The sequence below is a fragment of the Beta vulgaris genome, chromosome 4, assembly GCF_026745355.1.
Source record: "Beta vulgaris subsp. vulgaris cultivar EL10 chromosome 4, EL10.2, whole genome shotgun sequence".
Taxonomy (NCBI): domain Eukaryota; kingdom Viridiplantae; phylum Streptophyta; class Magnoliopsida; order Caryophyllales; family Amaranthaceae; genus Beta; species Beta vulgaris.
The window spans coordinates 18,743,191-18,766,611 of record NC_079205.1 but is presented as its reverse complement, the minus strand read 5'-3'; the positions used below and the strand labels follow the sequence as shown (position 1 = coordinate 18,766,611).

The window sequence follows — 23,421 nt, the reverse complement described above, 5'->3', positions numbered from 1 at the left end:
ATAATACCCTTCTAGTCATGTTGCAAAAAAATGAAAACCCTTGGGAAGCAGCTCATTTTCGACCTATCAATTTATGCAATACTCTTTACAAATGTATTTCAAAATGTCTATCAAGAAGGCTAATTAAGGATTGTACTCCCAGAAGTTAATCCTAATAGTAAGATTCGACCCCTAAATCAATTACATGTCTGCTACAATAACTAATGAGTTAACAATTACACAGATTAATTGTCTTCTAAGCTTCTTCAAGCTCTAATATTGTTCATATTTGGACAGATTTTTTATAGAGTAAAATATACAAATATGTGTTTAGGCAGCTGAAACCTTCCTTATTAATCTTCCCTTAATTTCATGATGCAAAATCCTTGCCATATATATTTATTAAAAAAATGCTTGTTAGGCTGTTTGTGCTTGTTAATTGGTGCTTGCATGGAATCACACTTACATTATTTAATACTAGCCTCATATACACGCGATGTGTGCGACGACATATTAACATCAATACTAACATTAAAAAGCGCTAGAGGCACTAATATTATTCTATTATAGTCTACTTTGATCATTTGCAACTTGTTTCAATTTGATAAACAAATGTTTATTATAATGTATTATAGGTGGATATTATTGGATTTATATGTTAATCTCTATAATATATGTGTAATTTATTGCGTAGCATAACATTGAGAGATTGAATGGTACTATAAGCCTATTTCTTTAATATATTCGAATTACGAACATAATTTCAAATAATATATCTAATAATCATGACATATTTCTACATAAAAATAAAATGATGAGATGGATTGTCTCATCTGACACAAACGACTACTACGAACATTTAAATAAATAAAATATCTCATCTGACACATACGATAATTATAAAAGCCAAAAAATTTAAAAGACGAGACTATTCTTTTTTTTTTTTTTTGGTATGTTTATGGATTGCTAATGTATGGTGTTTGAAACTACAATCGCAATTGAAAGTTTAGGTAGAAAGAAACAGAGAAAATCGACCCGTTCAGTCAAAATATGGAGAAAGACTGTTGATGGCTGGTGGGAACATTTTTGCGACCCCTTTAAAAAAAAGAAAATGCTGGCAGGGTAGAGTTTCACAGAGGGTTCAGAAATAGGGTAAAGTCTTGTCCTTAAGATTCAGATAAAAAAAAAAGAGTTATAAACCTTTAACAAGTGTTGCATACAAGTTCCACCCAGAATGATTGGGAAAGAGAAAGCCAATTTGTATTTGAATCGCTCACATCACAACATAATAGTAGTAGCATAAAGACCGTAAATCGAGAGCGGCCATAACTTATTGAATTGCCGAAAAAGAACTGAAAAACATGGAGAATTCATTAAAGAGGGATCAAGATGATTTAAAAGACTCTTTAACTCCCACAGTTAAGGATGAGGGGAAAAGTGGAATCAACACCTATCACCAACTTAAACGATGGAATGAAACACTATAAGATTGCTTCGTGTGCAAGTAGGCTAAATACGAAAATCCACCAACATGGTTAATCAAACACTAAGTTATACTCCCTCCATCCCAAATTCTTTCTGCACAGTCTCCAACACGTACGTTTGACCTACAATATCTTCTATTCTATATTAGTAAAAAATATAAAAAAATTGATATTATGAATGTATACATTGAGGCGAATCTAACAAGATCTCACATGAGTATGTTTTTTTTATACAAATGAAAATACTTAATTAAAATTTTTAAAGTTTGAATCTCAAAATAGAAACAAGAATTATCTCTATTATATAAGTTAAGAGGGGAATTATGGTGTCTCCCAATAAAATGTCTTTTTTATCCTTAGCTAAATATATATACTTAGGGCCTGTTCTCTTCGGCATAAAACAGCTGAACTGAACTGAACTGAACTGAACTAAATTGAACTGAACTGAACTGATCTGAACTGAATTGAACTGAACTGAAATGAATAGTGATATGTGAGAGTAAAAGTATTGTCAAGAGCTGAACTGACCAATGAACTGAACTGATCTAAGAACTAATTCAACTGAACTGAAATTCTGACTAACTGAACTGAAAATAAGCTGGGGAGAACAGGCCCTTAATTGGATATTCAGATTTTATACAATTATATCATTTTCTAATTTAAAGATGGGTCAAAAATTCCAACAATAAACTAAATAAGCATTAACAAAGTAGCTTGACATAATTAGAAAAATGGTTACTCAATAAACAAAATTACAAATTTAATTTAACTACAAAACTTTAACATCTAAATGTTTATCTCAATTTCTAAAAACTTTACAGATTACAGTAATTTATATAACAATAAGTATAAATCACACTTCTATAATTATATTTTGATCAAATATATTAAGAATTAACCTAATCAATCGACGCACGCATCGCGTGTATAAAAAACTAATATTATAAAACAGAGGGAGTATTAAAAGCTATATCCTTTCACTTTTCGTGATTTGAATCTTGGACCGGAACATCTATTCGGGCTTTACTAACTCCACTTTACAAACCCATCCCGCACATCTAGAACCATCTCACTTTGAAAAACCTCCAGACTCACACTCTCTTCTCCTTCTTCTTTCCTCTACTTCCTCTTCATCTCTCCCCTCTCTCTGCGCGAAAACCTAACAATGTCGGCGATGATGCAGCCACAGATCATCCTTCTAAAAGAAGGCACAGACACATCTCAAGGAAAAGCTCAACTAATCAGCAACATTAATGCTTGCTCTGCCATCGCCGATGTCGTGCGTACAACTCTAGGTCCTCGAGGAATGGACAAGCTTATTCATGACGATAAAGGTAACACCACCATTTCTAATGATGGCGCTACTATTATGAAGCTCCTTGATATTATTCATCCCGCTGCTAAGATTCTCGTCGATATCGCCCGTTCTCAAGATTCTGAGGTAACCTACCTTTTTTTTTTGAGATTTTTATTTTTGAGAAATGTTAGTTAATTGAAGCTGTTTTAGATAGATTTAGTGGTTTTTAAGCTTGCTTAGGTCTTTCAAGTATTTGAAATGAGATGTGGTCGCCCTTTTTTATTTAAGTTTATATATATATAAACTTTTGTTGATGTTTGGATGAGGATATGGTCATTTGGGCATGTGAGACGTCGTTTAGAGGATACACCGGTCGAGATAGTGGAGGCTGCGTAATGTTCTTGGTGGAATTTAGTAATTGGAGTTGATTGAACTAGATTTATGGTTGTGTTGTGATTTTAAGTAGTTGAAATGAAAGATATTCGGATTCTTTTGATTTTAGTCTTGTTTACTTTGTTAATGCTTGAATGAGGGTTGGAGTTGTAGACATTGAGAGTAAGATAAGAGGGAACTGGTTATGGTTCTTTGGGCATGTGAGGCGCCGTTAAAAGGTTGCACCTGATTGGATAGTGAAAGGTTGGAAAATGTTCGAGTTGGAATATGTTGCAGTTTACTAAATGAAGTTGATTGAACTAGATTTGGTGGTTGTGTTGTGAGTTGTGACTTTGAGCTTGTTTAACTTGTTAAAGTAGTGAAAGTGAACTTTTTTTTGTGTTTTCTTTTTTTTCCGTTTTAAGTTCATGAGTTATTCGTTTTGATAATGCTTGAATGAGGGTATTGTTGTTTGGGCATGTGAGATGTCATTTAGAGGATGCACCAGTCAGGATAGTGGAAGCTTGGGAAATGTTCTAGTTTAAATACAGTGCAATTCACTAATTGAAGTTGATTGAGCTAGGTTTAGTGGTTGTGTTGTGATTTTGAGCTTGTTTGAGTCGTTGAAGATTTGAAGAAGTTGAAATAAAATTTATTCATGTTTTTCAGATTTAAGTTCATGTATTGTTTATTTCGTTAATGTTGAATGAGGCTAGAGTTGTGGACATCGAGAGTAAGAGAGAACTGATTAGTCATTTGGGCATGTGCGACACCGTTTAGAGGATGCAGTGGTTAGGTTAGTAGAAGGTTGGGATAGATTTTAGAAGTCAAGGAGGCCGAAGATGACTTGGATGGAGGGCGATAGAAACTATGAGAAGAAATTAGGTTTCCAGGAGCATACAACACTTGATAGAAGAGTTAGTGCTTGTGCTTTGATTTTGAGTTGTTTTAACTCGTTGAAGTAGCTGAAATGAAATTTGTTCATGTTTTTCTGATTCTAGTTTGTTATTATTTATTTTGTTAATGCTTCAATACTGGAATATAGTTGGAAAATTTTCTATTTCCGCCTGATGTAGTTTGTTACGATTGCTTGATTTTTTTGGTTAGTTTAATGAATAATTGATCTCTGGGTTTGGTTTGGAATGATTCACTATTAGAAATGTTTTGCTTCTGTCTGTTTGATTCATTCTATATATAATATATATCTGTCTGGAAGTGAATTTGCAAATTCTATGTACTATTTTTCATTTTTTTGGTCATTGCAATTTCACAACCACCTAAATTCGTGGAATCCTTTTTCCATATATTGGTCAAATGATTGGATATTATATAGGATATTCAGAAATTGGAGAATTTATGTACTTGTATCACGTGTAACGTGCAGGTGGGTGATGGTACCACAACAGTTGTTATACTAGCTGGTGAATTTTTGAAGGAGGCAAAGCCTTTTATTGAAGATGGAGTCCATCCACAAAATTTGATCCGAAGTTATCGAATTGCTGCCCATTTGGTATTATTTCACAGTTATGCATGATTGTTATTATTTTATCATTTTTTTCGTATTGTTAGATGACAAATATGACCTTTATTATTCCTTGTAACTGGAAATTGGATGTACATGCAGGCTATCGAGAAGGTTAAAGACTTGGCTACCAGCATTGAAGGACATAGTTTGGAAGAAAAGAAAAGCTTATTAGCCAAGTGTGCAGCAACAACACTCAGCTCAAAGCTTATAGGTGGAGAAAAAGATTTCTTTGCACAAATGGTTGTTGATGCGGTTCTTGCTGTTGGAATTGATGACAGGTTGAGCATGATTGGAATTAAAAAGGTAATTGTCTCTATAGGTTGAGTTATGGATAATTTTGACTAGAGATGTATGATTTTATTTTACTCCGGTCTCCTGAGCCTTGTACAGCTGTATTTCCTCTTATCTATCTGCTGAGTTATAGATACAAGTTAGTCATTCCTTCATTGTTTCTCTTCCCTCCTGGAGTGTCAGCTGTTGCATTTGTGTCAAAAACTAATCAAATTATCTTGAACAGGATTATAGTATGTACAATAAGATAATAGCTGCACCGATCTTTTCTTCCTTCTCTGTTACTGTAGACATTCCAATTTTTCTTGTACAAAGTGATACTTTCACTGCACAATTTTGTCAATCTAATCAGTTATTTTGCTGGAGTTACTTTTGGCATTAAGAGAGTAAAGTGTCTAGCAGACTAGAAAAATTTGTAAAGGCATTTGGAGGAAGTTTGATAGACCTAAGTAATATGAGGTGATGAAGGTCTACTGCTCATATTATGCTTTCAACTTCAAAGCCTTGTCGAACTGGAAACACTACCCAGTTGCTTAACCACCTGATTCTGTTCCCAACATTATAGCTCACTTGACTTCATTTCTTAAGATATGCTCAATTCTAATATTATGTAGTGGTCCTTATTTCCATAGTAATGACCTTTTGAGATTATGGTGTTTCAGGATGATTTTCTATCCATGAAATTGGGGAATGGTATGGTAACAAAATTTGGTCTTCTCCTACTTGTGGAGCATGATAAGTCACAAAATATGTAAAGCTGGAATTAGGAACAGTTGGCTAAGCAGATGGCTTTGTATTTCTAATTTGACAAGGCTTGGAAGTTAAGAGGTGTGCTGTTTGAGGTGTAAACTATGCCTTGCCTTTTGGGGAATCTATCTATACTACATTGTGAATCAGGATTTGGAATTTTGTTGGACCGTCCTTAATCTTCGCTGATCTACAGTTGTGATATTGTTTAGTTGTGTCACTGTGCTCCATCTTTTCTTCATGTTTCCTACAATCTAGCTGTTTCTCTGGCCACAATTTATATGGATTTGACCTGTTCTGGTTCAGAATAGGAGTGGCCATTTTCATGAGGCTCACAAAGAAAACATTTTAGAGAAAGGCAATGATAGGAAAGGTAGCAAAATCCCTAGCTGAGGAAATGGCCAGTCAGCCTTTTGTTAAGAAGCGAAGAAAGCAGAGATCTGAGAATTAAACATGAAAAAAACAAAAAATAATTCAAAATAATTCGTACCCATTCTTTAATTAACTGCATGAAATTACTTCAATCTAACCCCAAATTCAAAGCCCTAATTTGCAAAATGAGAAGCATCTGGGAAATTGTTTATAACCGGGTATGATTGAAGTGGCCGATGGTGGCTGGCACCAGATCTGCCGGCTTTCTTCGCTGATGAAGCTTCCTAGGTGAGTTGTTCTCTCCTCTCTCTTCGGTCTGGTCTCCTTTCACTCTCTTTCTTCAATCTTTTCTTCCCCTTCACTTTCTTCGACATGTGACCCACTTCCAAGAGTGAGAAGTAGTCACATTCTTTTTTCTATTTTTCTTAACCTTCTCTCCTTTTTATTCTTCTGTTCTGTTGTCCTCAGTCTCCTTTTTTCCCCCCTCTTTTCTCTGTCAGATTGTTTTTCTCCGAATAAACACTTGCAGCTTTTTATTATATTTTTAGAGGAGTTAATTTCTATAAATACATAAGCAGTAACTTATATATATTTTTTAAGTATAGCAGCTTATGTTTTCTAATTATTATTGTTTTAAGTATAAAATCTATTCCATAATCTATTATCGCATATGGGGTGCGCACGCCTTTGCCTTGCATCTTGCGCCTTAGTGCGACTAATGCGTTTTAAAACAAAGCCTTGTGGAGCTTAGCAGAAAGTTAATTGACCTGCATGTCCTTCTTAGTACCCTACTTCTTTTCTTGCTTTAGGAAGAACTTCTGTAGGGAACATGTATATTCTGGTAGGACCTGACTTTCTCACCCCTTTCTCTTGCATGTTCTTCTTAGTATCCTACTTCTTTTCTTTCTTTAGGAAGAACTTTGGTAGGGAACATGTATTTGTTGGTAGGACCTGACTTTCTCCCTCCTTTCTCTTGGATGTTCTTGTTAGTACTCTGCTTTTCTTGCTTTAGGAAGAACTTCTGTAGGGAAGATGTATTTGCTGGTAGGACCTGGCTTTCTCTTCCTCTCCTTCCACGCACAATCCACACACTAAGCCATATGTAAATACGTTTATGTATCTGCTCCCTTTTTGTTGCCCAAAAGATTTTTGGATAATTCATGGAATCCTTGATAGTGAGACAGGGTTAATCTGGTTGGCTTTTGTTGTAGGTACCAGGAGGCAATATGCGAGACTCATTTCTCGTCAATGGTGTAGCTTTTAAGAAGACATTCTCTTATGCTGGTTTTGAGCAACAACCTAAGATGTTTCTGCAACCTAAGATACTCCTTTTGAACATTGAATTGGAACTGAAATCTGAGAAAGAAAATGCAGAGATAAGGTAGATGTGCTGGATAAATAGTCCGATGACATATTATATGTATTTGCTAGTCTTATGTGTTAACCCTTCTCTGCTGCAGGCTTTCAGATCCATCCCAGTATCAGTCGATTGTTGATGCTGAATGGAATATAATCTATGATAAATTGGAGAAATGTGTGCAGACTGGTGCTAAAATTGTTCTTTCACGGTTGGCAATTGGGGACTTGGGAACACAGGTAATGACTTGAACATGTTTTTTCTTATAACTTATCCATATTATATATATAAATATATATATATATATATATATATATATATATATATATATATAGGGGTAGGATCCACTGAAAACAGCTCTTAATCTGAAAACTGAAAACGGGGTAACTTTTACCATTTTTAAGGTAACTTTATATACTTTAGGGGTAACTTTTGCCTGTTTTAGGGTAACTTCATTATATTAAGGATAACTTTATATATTTCAAGGGCAACTTTATATATGATAAGGGTAACTTTTAGTTCGTTTAGGATAACTTTATTATGTGAGTATTATAAGGGTAACTTTTAATATTATAAGGGTAACTTTTAATCGTACATCTGTTTTCAAACACAATTCCCTAACCTAACCCAAGTTAACATAAACAGAACTAGCAAGTTAGCAACCCCAAGAGCATAAACACCAATAACAGACCCAATCAAACCACCCCCAACTCTGGCTGCCATTCCAACTCCACCAATCCCCGCAACTCCAACACAAACACTACTCGCCATAAATCTCGACGCATTCGAAACAACAGCATCCGCAAACAAAACTACATCAAACTCATCGGAACTTAGCGTTCCTTCCGCCGAAAAACTCTTTCGAAGTGATTGATACGCGCCGTCGACTTGCGCGCGTGAGGGCGGTGAAGGACGTCACGTTTTGAGGATAGGGGAGGAGAGAGAATTTAGGAGGGAGGTGTGGAGGCGGATAGAAGCGTTGGAGATAAGTTGGTAGGCGAAGATGTTGTTGTGGGAAGTTTGTTGAGTTAGGGATTGGAGATCGGAGAAGATGGTGTCGCAGGAAGAGGTGAATTCTGGGGTGGTGCGGAAATGGTTAGGTTAGGTCATCTGTTTTCAGTTTTCAGCCTAGGAGTGGTTTTCACAAGATCTAATTCCTATATATATATATATATATATATATAGGGGCAAGATCACATGAGAATGCTCCTTACATGAAAAATGAGAATGAATCTCAACCACACGATTGGTTTAGAGTTACAACACTTATTCATTAGAGTTATATTCCTCTAAAAAATTTTGAATTCAAAAAAAAATTGTTTTTTTTTGAATTTTTTTTTTCAAATATTTTGTTTTTGGAGTTACATCACTTTTTCATTAGAATTACATCACTTATTCATAAGAGTTATAGCGTGTAAAATTCATTCCCATTTCTCATATAAGTATGCATTCTCATATGAACTCACTTCTATATATATATATATATATATATATATATATATATATTATAATATAATTATATGTTGCTTATGGATTCATCAAATCCTGCTACCCTTGGGGTGACTTTGAATGCCAACTATTTACATTGCTTTCACTCTTTGGTACTGCAAATGAAATTCCTTTTTTGTTTCGAACTCTATGAGCTCTACTTATTGCATTCCTGTTTTGATAGTGATCACTGAACACTAAAGTGGTTCAAGTTCAGCTGCATGATGATTTGAGCTTGAATATGTCAAGCCCAAGTACGTGCTTGAGTATTTCACTTTTCTGTTTTGATAGCTACTTTGAGAGTTCATGTACTCTCGTCGTCCTAAATTAGCTGTCACAAATTATTTTGGCACAAATTTTAGAAAAGTGGAGAAGTATAGAAAGAAGTGGGTGAGTACGTGTAGGGCTCAATTTCAGAGAAAGATAGCCAAAAAGGGTATGTAGCAAAAATCTCGGGCCGGCCACAAAAGAAAGTTGTGGCCATAAATTTCGGGGGGAGGGAGTAATTATTTACTTGGCTTGTTGGTCTTTATGGGAAAATAAGACACCCCTTTTTCAATTATTATTATTGTTATTGATATTAGTCATATTATATGATTTTTGCAGATTGTATTATTTTCTCCAATACTTCTATCTTTTAAAAAAAGTTCTTCCCCATTGCTGCACTCATATTCTAATGTATCTAACCACCTGTTTTAGTCCCCATCCCCAATTATGTTCTCCTTCCGTCTCTGTCTGTGTGTCTCTGCAATCTAGATGAAGACGATCTATTTGAACATGCCATGGTGCATGGTATTTGTTAATGACCGCTGTCGCGGTTTTAATAAGAGATGACTTTTAAAAAAAAAAAATAGAACCATGGAGAGATGCCTTAAAGTTATAGGGTCTCAACGGAGGTAAAATAAGAGGGAGTTTTGAAATGTGATTTTGGGATGTGTGCTGTTTCCGGAAATAGCATATAATTCTTGAGGTCAGTTGTGCTTGGTAATGGTGAGATTGATCATGATATTGTATATTGCACCTTTAATAGTGTGTATATGTTATGATCTACTTCGTTTCTTTTTGGCTGAACTATTTCTTTTGTCACGCTTGCTAATGCATAATTTTGAAATTTATCTTTATTTGTCAATAGTGAAAATTACGAACAGTTTATATCTTGCAAATTATATTGAAACGAATATAGCAAGACCCTACATGACTTTTTTTTTTGAGCATGCAATAGATTGTCAAAGTAATATATGTGAATAGAGCCAAACTCAAAACATTTTAACTGGAAATAAACATAGAAAAGTATCATGCAAGGTAGTGGGTGCTTAAATACTCTCTGGAGTCTATATGCTAATAAACTGTCTTATAAGTCTATGAGAAAATCCATAATGTATCTATCAAACCACTTACTTTTTAGGGTAGTATTATAGCCAGCCTGGAGAACTAAGTTTAGAAGCTGGTCGTGGGCGATATGAACATGATTCCTTAGAAGTGCTAATAGTACTTGGTGAGAGAAAATTGTGAACAAAGGGATAACAGATAAGCCATAATGTGGCAGTAAGATGTGATAGTCAAGATTTAGATGGTTTGGCTTGTGAGGCATGGGATTTGGGTAATATGATTCTCTTCTTAATGGGTTTTAAGTGAAGAGGTAGATTTAAGATAGGATAATGTCAAGACAAGACTTGCCTCACATAGAGCTTGGAAAATATACGACCTTCCGAGTAGGAAATAGTGTCGTGCTAGGGTTCATGTACTTGATCACAAGTATGACATTCTAATTTTCCTGTCAGGAGAGGTTTGCGGGCGCTGAGTTTTTGCCCCTTATGCTTTCCTCCCCCCTTATCTTGTGATACCTGTTATCTTATCTGTTGGATAGCATGAAGTTGACGGCATGGAATTAAAACTCTCCCGTTCCGTTACAGAACGGCCGTTCTGTAACGGATTTTGGATTTGCCGTTCCGCGAAATCCCGTTACGGAACGCCATAATAAAATTCACGTACTTCTCGCCGCGTTGTTCGTTCCGTAACGCGAACTCACCGCGTTAGAACGATTTTATCCCCGTTACATCCGTTCTTTTCAAACATTGGCCAATTTTTTTTTTATGATTTAATTATATAGTTGAGGAAACATGATATTCTATTAGATTTGATTATATTATGTTTTAATAATGCTTCATAAACTAAAAAAATGCAAATAAGGTTAAAACATATTAATGTGAATTTTAAAAAAAAATTCACGCCGCGTCGGCCGCGAAACGTTCTATTTCGCCGTTACAAGCCGTTCCCGCGACAACGCGATCGTTCCCGCGAACGCGACCGCGACCGCGTTTTTTTTCCCTGGTTGACGGTGTATGCTTCAGCTTTGTGCTATTATATTTCCTGTTTCAGTTCTCTTTTCCATTGCATAATTAGTCACTGTTGATTTGTTAGTTTTGCTGTTTTTTATACTAGCGACATACTATTTTTGTCTTTTGTTACTGATTTATTTTATAGAAAATTTCATTAAGAAGTTGCTGTTCTTCATGATTTGGAGAATTAATTATTATTATGTGCTACTTTCATTTCTACTTCGTTTCATACTTCTACAGAAATTTCTCTTGCTGAAAAAAATTGGATGCAATCGATTGAAATTAGTGTGCTTAATCGTCTATGACTTGTAGGGCTGGGGTTGTGTACATCTGGAATTCTGCAGATAAATTCTGGTTAAATTTTAGCCTTGTGGGTGGTTTTTGATGTTTTTTTTGGCAGTAGGATAGATAGAAAAACAACAAAATAAAAGTTACAACCTAAATCTGCACTTATTTTTGCTCTACCAGCAAGAATGTGTGCTTTTTCTAGTTTGGCTCTCCCTACATTTAAAATGCTAATGGAATCATAATTCCTTCCAAGCCCTAGTATATCTTTGATAATAGTTTGAATTGAGGATATTGCACTCTGGGGTTCCCTGACACCTTTAGCCAGTTGCTTTGAGTCTGACCAAATATCCAAGTTTCTAATTTGGAAATTACTGATTTCTTCGCATGCTTCAGCTTGTGTAGCCGAACTAGCTTCAATTGCCTTGCTCCCTCTCGCTTTCTCAAGTTGGTTTTCAAGTAAGACCCATCCATAAGCTGCATTTCCCAGTCCATCTTCCTTGTTTTTGTTATGGTGTGTGTTCGTCTGTTTACATTCTTATTATTATATACTTCCTCTGTTTTTTGTTAGATGTTACACTTTTCAAATCACGGACTCCTAAGTAATTTTTGGAGAGGAGAGAGATAGAGAGAATGAAAAACAAAAGGGTCCCATGTGAACATGTGATAGGAGAGAGATAGAGAGAAGTTATTACCCAAAATAAAAATGTAACATCTAATTTAAAATTTCCTAAAATAGAAAGTGTAACATCTAAAAAGAAACGGAGGAAGTATAGGATTCTTTCTTTAGTGATGTTCCATATAGCATAGCTTCGCTCTTTTATATTTTGACTTGTAATTTTAATTTTCTAGATAGATTTATGTTTTGGCAACTCTTACTGATAAATGTCATGTGTAAACCTGTCTTGAGCAGCATGGAGCAAAAGAAGAAATCACCAAAATATTATTTGGTTTTCTTTCTCTTTCTTGCATTTGTTGCGATTTGTGTGTCTTGTTTTGTTTAGTGCTATTGTCTGCCATTTTCGTATGATTTTACAGCTTCTGTAGGTCTGTGGGCCTTCCCTGTCTTCAATTATTGTCTTCTCCTTGAAGCAGACAAGTTTCTTGAGCTACTCTTTTGCTATGGAGATTGGATGATCACACTTTATGATGCTTCTTTCTGTCATCTTCTTCTCTTTGGATTTACATTTGTATGCCTAGTGACTAGTTTTTTGAGGTTTACCATATATTATTTTGGCGCGATCAATTTTGTTTCTTGTTTGTGTTATCTGTTCTGGATCTGGCTGTAGTGTCTTTGCAAAATGTGGTCTTGCCTTCTCCTCCCCTTTGCCTTTTGGACTCTTTTACCCACGAGTTATCTTAATGTATAACGTTACCAAATAAGATAATCCTACTGTGTGTTTGTGAATTTAGTGTCAGCATTTCTGCTGTATCTATGTATTTACTATTTTTCTGTAGTTGCCATTTTCTCCATCTATTTTATATCATGTGTGCCCATAGTTCAATGCAACATAAAATGTCTTGTAATGCGTGGTTAAGTATTATACAAGTGATCTTGTAGTTTTACGCTTCTAATTCACAAACTTGAATCTTAGTTTACAACCATGCTGAGTTCTCCTTCTTTGCAGTATTTTGCTGATAGAGATATCTTTTGCGCTGGTCGTGTTGCTGAAGAAGATCTGCAGCGTGTTGCTGCTGCAACTGGTGGAACCGTCCAAACATCAGTCAACAACATAATTGATGAGGTATGATTAGTTTGATTGCTGCCATTATCATATGAGATCTGATTTACTTCGCCTGTATTCTGAGTAGTTTTGGATTTTCAAAAGGTTCTTGGAACATGTGAGGTATTTGAGGAGAAGCAAGTTGGAAATGAGAGGTTCAATATTTTCAGTGGATGTCCAACTGGGCATACAGCCACTATTGTTCTTCGTGGTGGAGCTGATCAGGTTCGTAATTGCCTGCTTATTAGGTTATTAGAATCATACTTTCTTATCATATTTGTGTGATATAATTTCATGCTGTCATTCAGTTCATTGAAGAAGCGGAGCGCAGCCTGCATGATGCTATTATGATAGTTAGAAGAGCTGTTAAGAACTCTACTGTTGTTGCTGGTGGGGGAGCCATAGATGTATGTGATGTAATTTGAGTAATTTTTTTTGTTTCAATTTATGATGTATATTTATGTGCTAATATGCTCTGATTTTCAGATGGAAGTAAGTCGTCACTTAAGACAGCATGCGAGGACTATAGCAGGAAAATCTCAGCTGTTCATAAACTCTTATGCCAAAGCGTTGGAGGTTGGTCCTGATTTTTGTTTCTGTCCTCAAGGTCGTCCTAAAGTTCCCTTGGCCTTCATTAATGATCTAATTTTTCCCCTGAAAAGATGTTTTTAAAGAACATGGAGCCATGGCCTGTTGTAAGGAAATTGCAGTCCATTTATGCCTTGTTCTTCACACGTTCATTCTTATACTGTGATAGATATGGCTTGCCTTTTCCATCGACTTCTAGGATGTGTATTACTTTTACCCTTTTTGGTAAAAAAATAAGAAAAGAAAAGATAGGTGCAAACTTTTCCCATCTTCTTAACCTTTTGCAACTCTATAGCTGGTTGTCCTTGTTTTCAATTGATCGCATATACGGATATACCTTAATCCTTGGATTATCTCTCTATTTACATGCAATGCTCCTTTGTGTAACAGGTTATCCCAAGACAGCTTTGTGACAATGCTGGATTTGATGCAACTGACGTGCTGAACAAATTGAGACAGAAGCATGCACTTCCCTCTGGTACTGTTGGCTTCTTTTCCTTTATCCAATGGCTTAAATATGTTGTATTTTAGAATGCTTAGAATTGCTAAACTATTCAACAATACTTGATTTTTATTGTCTTATTCGTAGGTGAGGGTGCTAATTACGGGGTGGACATCAACACTGTAGGCATATCTGATTCATTTGCCAATTTTGTTTGGGAACCAGCAGTTGTAAAAGTATGTATTATTATTATTATTATTGCAGTTTGTGCTTGTACTATTATTATTATGGTAGTTTGTGCTTGTATTTGTAGCAATTTTTTTTTTCTTTGGTTTTAATTTGGCTGTTTTCTCTTTATTCCAGATTAATGCAATAAATGCGGCAACAGAGGCAGCCTGTCTTGTCTTAAGTGTTGACGAGACCGTGAAAAATCCCAAGGTAAAAGAAATCAATGTTGTCTACTTTTATATTGAAGTTCTCTTGAATAAATTATATTGAACATATCTCGTTAAAATTTCCAGCTCTTAACATTATTTCCAACCCTAGAGTATCTGTTTACTTCACTCCACTTCTGTATTGTTCTGATCAAGAGGTGAAAAAACAGTGATTGTTTGTTCTTAGATGCAGTTCTTGCTTATAATATCAGTGTAGTGATTGGCTGATATAATTAGCTGGAGATTAGTATATTTCCAACTGAAGAGGCAAAATATATGCAATTCTAGTATCCATTGAATTGTGTGACATTATTTGGTGAATTTGTTTTTTTTTTTTTTTTTTGCGGTACTGCAGTCAGAAAGTGCTCAAGGAGATGCTGCCGCAAGTGCCATGGGAGGTAGAGGACGAGGAGGAGGTGCATTCCGTGGTCGTGGGCGGGGAATGAGAAGGCGATGAGCATAATCTAGCAGATCTTGCAGTGTTGTAGGAATCTGTTAAAGTTTTGGTGTGATGCTATCCTTTTTGTGGCATGTCAAGTTATCTGGAAGGGCTATATCTGTCGAGCGTATCTTACTGAACAGAAAAGTACGTATACGCTTGACAATCTGTGCTTCAGACACAGTGGGTTCGAGTTGGTTCGAGTTAATGAAGCCCTGTCTTGCTATGTGTATTGTGCTTCTAGTTTGTGCCACAAGTAGATTCTATTTTTTTTTTTGTTTGATTCGAATATAATTTTAGGGTTTTGATGGAGAATTTGTTTAAAAATTTTGGTTGATGTGTAGGGGATTAGTTGATATGCCATATTCGGATCACTCTTTTATGTACTGCAACATTGGATATTTAACGAAGAAAAAAAAATATGAAAAGGCTATATTATCCTAATCACTTTTGCATGTACATTGGGGTTGGAACATCGGGTACGATTTGGGTTGGTCATATCGAATATTGGTTGGAGCATGTATAGCTTGAAAGCGTGGGGTTTAAGAAAAGGGGGTTGATATTTATGATTGGTCTGAAGATGTAGGGTGGTATCATGAGTGGGGTTTGGGATCTTTTTTGTGCCCAGAAATTGATATTGCTCCTTGTTTTGGCTCCCAGTTTCAAGTCAACCGAGAAAGAACTGAGTTTGCATCTTCAAATTACCTGTACTAGTTTTATATGCACACGATGTGTGTGAAAATGTAGAAAGTTATTTTTTTAAGGGATGTAGAAAATTAAATTAATTGTTAATTATATATAATAAATTAGAAAATTTTGAATTGTTGATAGTTTTTTTTTGTAATGTTTTCTTATTATCTTTTTTTATTTTTTTAATTCATAGGTAGTTCCCTTATCTATTTTTACTTTTTTTTTTAATTAATGTAAGTAGTTATTTCTTTTTTTTCTTTTTTTTCTTTTTTCTATTTTTTGTGTCCTACCCCTCTTGACATATAGAATACAGATATTGTGATGATGTCATGAGTTGGAGAATTTGCGATACAGTAATTAGATATAAAATGCTACACATAGAAAACCTAATTGTCAGAGCTGTACAAAATATTTTTTCGAAAATAAATATTCCCTCCGTCCTAAAATATAGTTTTTATTTTCCATTTTTCACGGTAATTTATGCAAGTAGAATCTAAGAGGAATAGTAAAGATTTTTTGTTTATATAAATAAATGTTGTGTGGGAAAAAATGATTTTAGGAGAGAGAATGGAGAGTAATTGGTGAAAGCGCATTAATTGTAACATTTTGGTTGAATAAACAAAGGAAAAAACAAAATTAAAGAAGCAACTAATACACATATATTTTGTTGATGAGCACCGCCTCCTCTCTCCTTTTTCTCTCTTCTCTCCACAAAACCCTAATTTTCAACCTAGGGGATACCATCACCCTTTTGGGTGATGGTAAGCCCCTTTTCTCGTTTTATTACTAGTTTTTTTATGTTCATGTTTCCAATAAAATTTAGCCTCTCTCTAATGAAGAGTTTTTTTACCCATACATTGGGTTATGTCTACCCTATATTGGGTTTTATTTCTCTCCATGTGAGAGTTTAGAGAATGTAATTCAAGATGTTGATTTGTTGATCGAAATTTGTACGAAGTTGCAACAGATGTCAAGACTTCGTTTACAATCACTTGAATTGAATCTTGTTCTACTTCAAAACTACAAAATATCGACAGACCCCTTGCAGAAGGCTGTATCAGATGGCGATGTGAAAGACAAGGATTTTCAGAAGTGTTAGATTTACTCAACGATCGTGGTTTTATCATATTAGAATTTTATTTATTTCATTTTGATATGTATTTGTTTAATTTTGACTTCTATTGTAGATGTCGTATGACTTTCAATCAATGAATTAATGTTAATTTCAAAAAAAAATACACATATTTTAGGATGGAGGAAGTATAATAGTTTGACTAATACACTAGTAAACTGCACATTGAGGGCCAATATAACTGGTCGAAAGCTATGATCCGCATGAGCCAAGAAGGAAGTACAAAGTACAAAGAAGGGGAGGGGGATTCGAAGACCTATCGTTCACAACACCTCAATATTAACCACTAGGTCAAGACATCCTTGGTATAATGAAATGTTGATATAATAAAAGACAACTCGTCAAGGCAAAAAAAGAATGGGCCTAGAGAGAGAAACTCCACCTTCTCTCTAGAAACACTGTTCCATTGGTTTTCTCTCTCAGTATTAGCGTAATACTGAAGCCATGGCAAGAGGGCGAGCTAGGAAGAGTGCCCAAAAGGGAAAAGGGAAAAACAATAATGGGCCTTCATCATCGTCTCCGGGGAAGAAAATAAAAACAATCGATGAGGTTACTGGTGTTGAGCCGATAGTTGTTCCAGAGGATAAGTTGGCGGACCTAGAGGAGGAAGTAGAAAGGATGATGACGGTGCCTACATCAGTGACGCTTGAAGAGAAGTTGCAAGGATCAACTGACAAAGCCGTACTTTCGGAGTGGATTAATGTGATGAATAGTGGTTCCAAAGACCCCGCTGCAGCAAGGAGGATGTCATGGGCGGATGAAGTAGAGCAAATCCAGGTAACAAAATACCTCCTGTAATTACTATTGAAGTAGATGATATACAAGACGAAGTTGGTATTGGTCATCAGCTGTGATTAGCTATGTTTTAGGGGCAAATCCACCATTGAATGTAATGGAAGGATACTTTAAAAGAATATGGGGGAAAATGGGCATAGACAAGATAGCAATGGTTGGAAGGGGTATATTTCTGATCCGATTTAATAGTGTAGAATCGAGCCTGAAGGCTTGTAATGAAGGAGTACAGTTTTTTGATCAGAGACCACTTGTTACTAGACTATGGGACCTTGATATGCCAATGGAGAAAACAAATGTGGAAATAGTGCCCATATGGATAAAAATGCCTGGAATGGTAATCAAATATTGGGGAGAAAAAAGTTTATTCAAAATAGCAAGTGATGTGGGAAAGCCTGTGAAGGTAGATGGTGCTACAAAGGCTAGAGATAAGCTGAACTATGCAAGGGTGATGGTGGAGGTTCAGATGAAGCAGGAATTACCAGATGTGATAGTTTTTTGTAATGAGCATGGAAATGAGGTGAAACAGATAATAGAATATGAATGGAGGCCTACAGTATGTAGAAAGTGCTCTGGAATTGGATAAGGAGGAAGATTGTTGAAGAGGAGAAGGGAGGAAAGTGTGGGTGCCTAAGACTAAAAAGTCAGTGGATAATGATGGATTCCAATTAGTGGGTGATAAGAGAGTAGAGAAGACCCCTGAGGTGGCTATTATACCTGTTCATAATCATTTCAGTGCTCTACTGGAAGCAGAAGAGGAAAATCAGGAAGTTCAGGTGGGGAAAGATAAGATGCAAGAGGGTGGTAATGTGCAGAGAAATGACAAGGAGATGGGGAAGGACACAGGGGAGGGGCAGGGGGTGGCTACCCCTTTGCCAAATGGATAATATACTAGTTTGGAATACAAGAGGGCTGAATAGTATGGGCAAGCAAAAGGAAGTGAGGCAGTTTATAGCTTCTCATAACATAAAACTATTTAGCCTTCTTGAAACCAAAGTGAAGACCCACAATATGGGAAAAGTGTATCTAAACTTATGCCCAGGGTGGTGTTTCACTCATAATAATGTTCACCATGGTAATGGTAGGATTATGGTAGGATGGTGGCCTGGTTCTTTTCAGGTAAATATTATCAGTATGACAAGCCAATATGTTCATTGTTGTGTAACTCCATGCCAAGGTAAAAACAGCTTTTGGTGTACTTTTGTCTATGGCTTCAATGAAAGCCAAAGAAGAGATGAGCTTTGGAATGGTCTAAAGGCTCTTGCTGGAAGTTGTCAAGGGCCATGGGTAGTGTTAGGGACTTTAATGCTATTTCAAGTGTGGATGATAGACTGGGAAGCATTGTGAGACAAGCTGAAATAGGCCCTATGCTTGAATGCATGAGAATATGTGAATTGCAGGATAGTAAAGCTAGTGGAAGGTTTTACACTTGGACCAACAAGCAGGAGGGGGAGGCTAGAGTCTTCTCTAGGATTCACAGGGTGTTGGTTAATAACCCATGGGTGGATAAATTTGATCTAGCTGAAGCTACTTTCCTACCTGAAGGCAATTTTGATCACACACCTGTCCTCTAGTGTGTATACCCTGAAGTACATAGGAAAAAACCTTTTAGGTTTTGTAATGCTTGGTGTGCCAGTGATGAGCTATTGGATGTGGTGAACACTGAATGGAGTAAGATGATTCATGGGTGTCCCATGTATAGAGTAGTGGAGAAAATGAAGAATATAAAAGCTAGACTGCAATATTTGAAGAAATCAGGTTTTGGGGACATAGAAAAAGAGGAAATAGTAGCCAGAGCTGAGTTAGCTGAAGCACAGAATGAGCTCCACTCTGATCCTTGCAATGATAACCTGAAGATCAAGGAGAAAATGGCAAGAGAAAAACATTCAAAAGCAAAAAAAAGAATGTTTACTCTATGTTGCATCAAAAGGCTAAGCTGAAGTGGTTAAAATATGGTGATGAGAACACCAAAACTTTCTATCAAGCTATAAAAACAAGAAGAATGCAGAATAGGATACATGTTGTCCATACACAAAATGGGGAATGGGTTAACACAATAGAAGGTGTTAATAGAGCATTTCTAGACTTTTATCAAAGCTTGTTTGCTGAGAAACCACAACAAAAACCTGTTCTTAGCACATTGATGGCAAATGGCAAGATGTTAACTGAGCAGCATTTGAGAATATTACAAGCTCCTTACACAAGAGAGGATGTCCAGAGGGTCATTTTCAGTATCCCTGATGAGAAAGCCCCAGGGGCAGATGGGTTTAATAGCTGTTTCTTCAAAGCTAGCTGGGATGTGATTGGAGAGGAAGTCACTGAAGCCATCCTTGATTTTTTCAAAATAGGGAAATTACTTAAGGTAATTAATGTTAGCACCCTTACATTAGTGCCTAAGGTGCAATGCCCTGATAATGTCACTGAGTATAGACCCATAGCATGTTGCTCCATGCTATATAAATGCATCACTAAGTTAATTAGTGAAAAATTGAACAGAAGCCTTCTTGATATAGTGTCAACTAGCCACGGAGCCTTTGTTTCAGGTAGGAGTATACTTCACAATGTAATGATATGTTAGGATCTAGTGCAACATTATAGTAGGAAATCTGCAAGAGCCTGCTGTATGCTAAAATTAGACTTGAAAAAAGCGTATGATACAGTCAATTGGCAGTTCATTCAATAGGTGTTAGAAGGTGTGGGTTTCCCTAATTGGTTTGTTCAGCAGATAATAATGACTTATATTACAACTCCAAAATTTTCCATTATGGTAAATGGATCTCCTGTGGGTTTTTTTGGGGCTCAACGTGGATTGAGACAAGGAGACCCAATGACTCCTTTACTGTTTGCTTTGGGAATGGATTATCTGGATAGAATCTTGAAGTTTGTGGGGGATCAAGAAGGTTTCCAATTCCATGTGAAATGCAAAGAAATGAAAATTTCACATCTATGTTTTGCTGATGACCTGTTACTATTCTGTAAGGGAGAATTTAGGTCAATCTACACACTACTGCAAGGGTTTGAAATGTTTTCTCATGCATCTGGATTGGAGGTCAATAAAAATAAGTCTGAAATTTACTATGCAGGGATGCAGCAGAATGAAATACAAAGGGTAACTGATATCAGTGGGTTTCAGAAGGGAAAACTGCCTTTCAGGTACCTAGGGGTGCCCATTTCAACCACAAAACTGAAAGTTAAAGACTGTCAGGCCATGATTGAAAAGATGACAAGTAGAATAAGACTCTGGAGTACAAGACACCTGTCTTTTGTAGCTAGAAGTCAACTCATTAACAGTGTGTTAATGAGTATGCATGTTTATTGGGGCCAGCTCTTTATACTGCCTAAGAGTATCTTAAAAGAGATCAATAACATCTGCAGGAACTTCCTATGGACTGGAGAGCATAACTATGCAAAGGTTGGAGCAGTGAAGTGGGATAAGCTTTGTCATACCAAAGCTACAGGGGGTTTGGGGTTCAGGGATACCTACTTGTGGAACCTGATTGCAGTAGGGAAGCTAGCTTGGGCTGTAGCTCAGAAAAAAGACAACTTGTGGGTGAAGTGGGTTAGTGAGATGTATGTCAAGGACCAACCTTGGAACACTTATGAAGCTCCAAATACAGCAAGCTGGGCATGGAAGTATATCAATAATGCAAAAAAGGAACTGTGTGATAGATTACAAGGGGATCAATGGATGAGAGATTCAAGCTTCAGCATAAGCAAACACTACCAGCAACTTCGAAGCAATGGAGAGAAGCTTCAATGGTGTAGGAGTGTCTGGAATAGATACTCTCAGCCTAAGCACAGATTTATTCAGTGGCTAGCAATGCAGGATAGGCTCAAAACCAAAGCTAGACTCAAAATGATGCATATAAGCATTGATGATAATTGTGTAGTATGTGACAGCATGACAAAAAGTGTGGAACATTTAATGTTTGACTGTCATTTCAGTAAACATTGCATGAACAAGCTTATGGATTGGCTGAAAGTGCCATGGAAAGGGAGAAATATGAATAGCCTGTGCAGGTGGGTGACAACAAGATATAAAAGCACCAAAGTTCAGAGACAGGTAATCTTAGCCACAATTGCTGCTGCCATCCATAGTATATGGAAAAATAGAAATCAAGCCTACTGGGATTAGACTGTAAATATGATAGATCAGGTTGTACAGCAAGTAAAATATAGTGTGAAGCATAGATGCTTACAAGTTCTTAGCAACAAAGTGAATGATAGAGATAGACAATGGTGGAAACCTTGTAAATATTGGGAGTGTCCAGTAGGATGATGATTGCTTAGGAAATCTTTTTTGTATGGTTTTGTGGAGCTTTAATATTACTTAACTTCCAAAAAAAAAAAAAAACAACTCATCTTTGATAATCGTATTTATTGCACTTTGAGTTACTCTATGTTAGAACACCAATTATGCACAAGTTTGAGAAAGTAAAAGGTAAAAATTGACTAATAAATAGTGTGAACACATTTATCGAAATATAAAGCTAATGGAAAATTCAATTCACAAATTATATTATTTATGGAAAGATTCAAAATGAAAAACAACATATTGAAATTGTCCAATGGAGAATAAAAGAACAACAAAAGAAACCAGGAGGGAGTAATAAATAAGATAAAATATATATTTATTGAGAGACATATTTTATAGTAATATAATTATATTCTTAATTAATAATTATTATTTAAATGCAAATCTCAAACTCTATTCAATTATAATAAGGTTGTGTATTTGTTTGTATTATATAATCAAAGTTATAATACTCAATAATACTATTAATTTTTAGATAATTCATTTAAAATCAAACTTTTGTTTCTCTTTATAATTCTAATACTCCGATATTCTTACCATAATTCATAGAGTATTTTTTACTATATATTAAATTCATAATCTTCCTATAACTTCTTCACTATAATATGACATACTCCCTCCATTCTCTTTTATTCTTCTTATTTAGAATCTTAACACTATTCACAATTGAAGAGAATATTATAAATTATTTTCAACATATGATAAAAATGTAGTCATGAGGGGTCTTATTTGATTTGTCTCAATGAGTACTTTATTAATATTTAATCATTAAAAATTTATAGTGATACACAATGAAAGATATTTAAGGTCAAATTCGTGCATTGGCAAACGTGTAAGTTAAACTAGGAAGAACAAAAGAGAATGGAGGGAGTATATGTTATAAAACATGCATCTAATTTTTTTTATTGGCGTAAGCAAGTTCGAATAGTGTAAAGTTATATTTTTCCGAACAATATCATAACAATTATACTTAATTTATATTGTATAATTTTTTTAGGTTGTCTAGTCAAAAATAAAGTATGAATTTTTTACCATCCAAAGTTATAGACTTATAGTCCCTCCATCTTTTTTTACTTGCTACCTTTACCAATGGACGTCTATTTTTTTTCGCTATATTTTTTTACCTATAAATTTCATATATCTTGTCATTTTTTCATAAAGTTATGGACCCTACTACCTTTTTTCTCATCTCCTACATACGTGGTCCCACACCAATTTTGCAAGTAATTAAAGACGGAGGGGTGAATATGTACTTAATTATATCTATTTAGAACTCTATTTTTTATCTTTATATAACTCAAATTTAAAATTACGGTTTTTTCACCAAAT

At 35.5% G+C, this 23,421-nt stretch overlaps 2 protein-coding genes across 2 annotated transcripts; both read left to right on the top strand.

Moving 5' to 3' along the window:
- Positions 1 to 2,498: 2,498 nt before the first annotated feature.
- LOC104891298 (T-complex protein 1 subunit eta) lies at positions 2,499 to 15,607 on the top strand. Its single transcript, XM_010676972.4, has 13 exons — positions 2,499 to 2,904; positions 4,517 to 4,642; positions 4,757 to 4,960; positions 7,279 to 7,448; positions 7,528 to 7,663; positions 13,165 to 13,281; positions 13,366 to 13,485; positions 13,569 to 13,667; positions 13,747 to 13,836; positions 14,239 to 14,326; positions 14,438 to 14,526; positions 14,654 to 14,728; positions 15,080 to 15,607. Exons 1-13 carry the CDS (start codon positions 2,629 to 2,631, stop codon positions 15,179 to 15,181), a joined length of 1,692 nt encoding a protein of 563 aa, XP_010675274.2. The 5' UTR covers positions 2,499 to 2,628; the 3' UTR covers positions 15,182 to 15,607.
- A 3,453-nt stretch (positions 15,608 to 19,060) lies between these two features.
- On the top strand, positions 19,061 to 21,912 carry LOC125496527 (uncharacterized). Its single transcript, XM_048642009.1, has 4 exons — positions 19,061 to 19,350; positions 19,414 to 19,648; positions 19,708 to 20,139; positions 20,461 to 21,912. The coding sequence occupies exons 1-4, from the start codon at positions 19,061 to 19,063 to the stop codon at positions 21,910 to 21,912; spliced, it is 2,409 nt and encodes an 802-aa protein (XP_048497966.1).
- The last annotated feature ends 1,509 nt before the right edge of the window (positions 21,913 to 23,421 follow it).

What these genes read in the sequence shown, in the direction of transcription:
- LOC125496527 (XM_048642009.1), top strand. Translation starts at nt 19,061, where the DNA reads ATGGGTAGTGTTAGGGACTTTAATGCTATTTCAAGTGTGGATGATAGA. An exon ending in GATCACACACCTGTCCTCTA is followed by an intron (nt 19,351 to 19,413) that starts GTGTGTATACCC and finishes TTGGTGTGCCAG; the next exon opens with TGATGAGCTATTGGATGTGG. An exon ending in TGAAGATCAAGGAGAAAATG is followed by an intron (nt 19,649 to 19,707) that starts GCAAGAGAAAAA and finishes TTGCATCAAAAG; the next exon opens with GCTAAGCTGAAGTGGTTAAA.
- LOC104891298 (XM_010676972.4), top strand. Translation starts at nt 2,629, where the DNA reads ATGTCGGCGATGATGCAGCCACAGATCATCCTTCTAAAAGAAGGCACA. An exon ending in GCATGATTGGAATTAAAAAG is followed by an intron (nt 4,961 to 7,278) that starts GTAATTGTCTCT and finishes CTTTTGTTGTAG; the next exon opens with GTACCAGGAGGCAATATGCG. An exon ending in TCAACAACATAATTGATGAG is followed by an intron (nt 13,282 to 13,365) that starts GTATGATTAGTT and finishes GATTTTCAAAAG; the next exon opens with GTTCTTGGAACATGTGAGGT.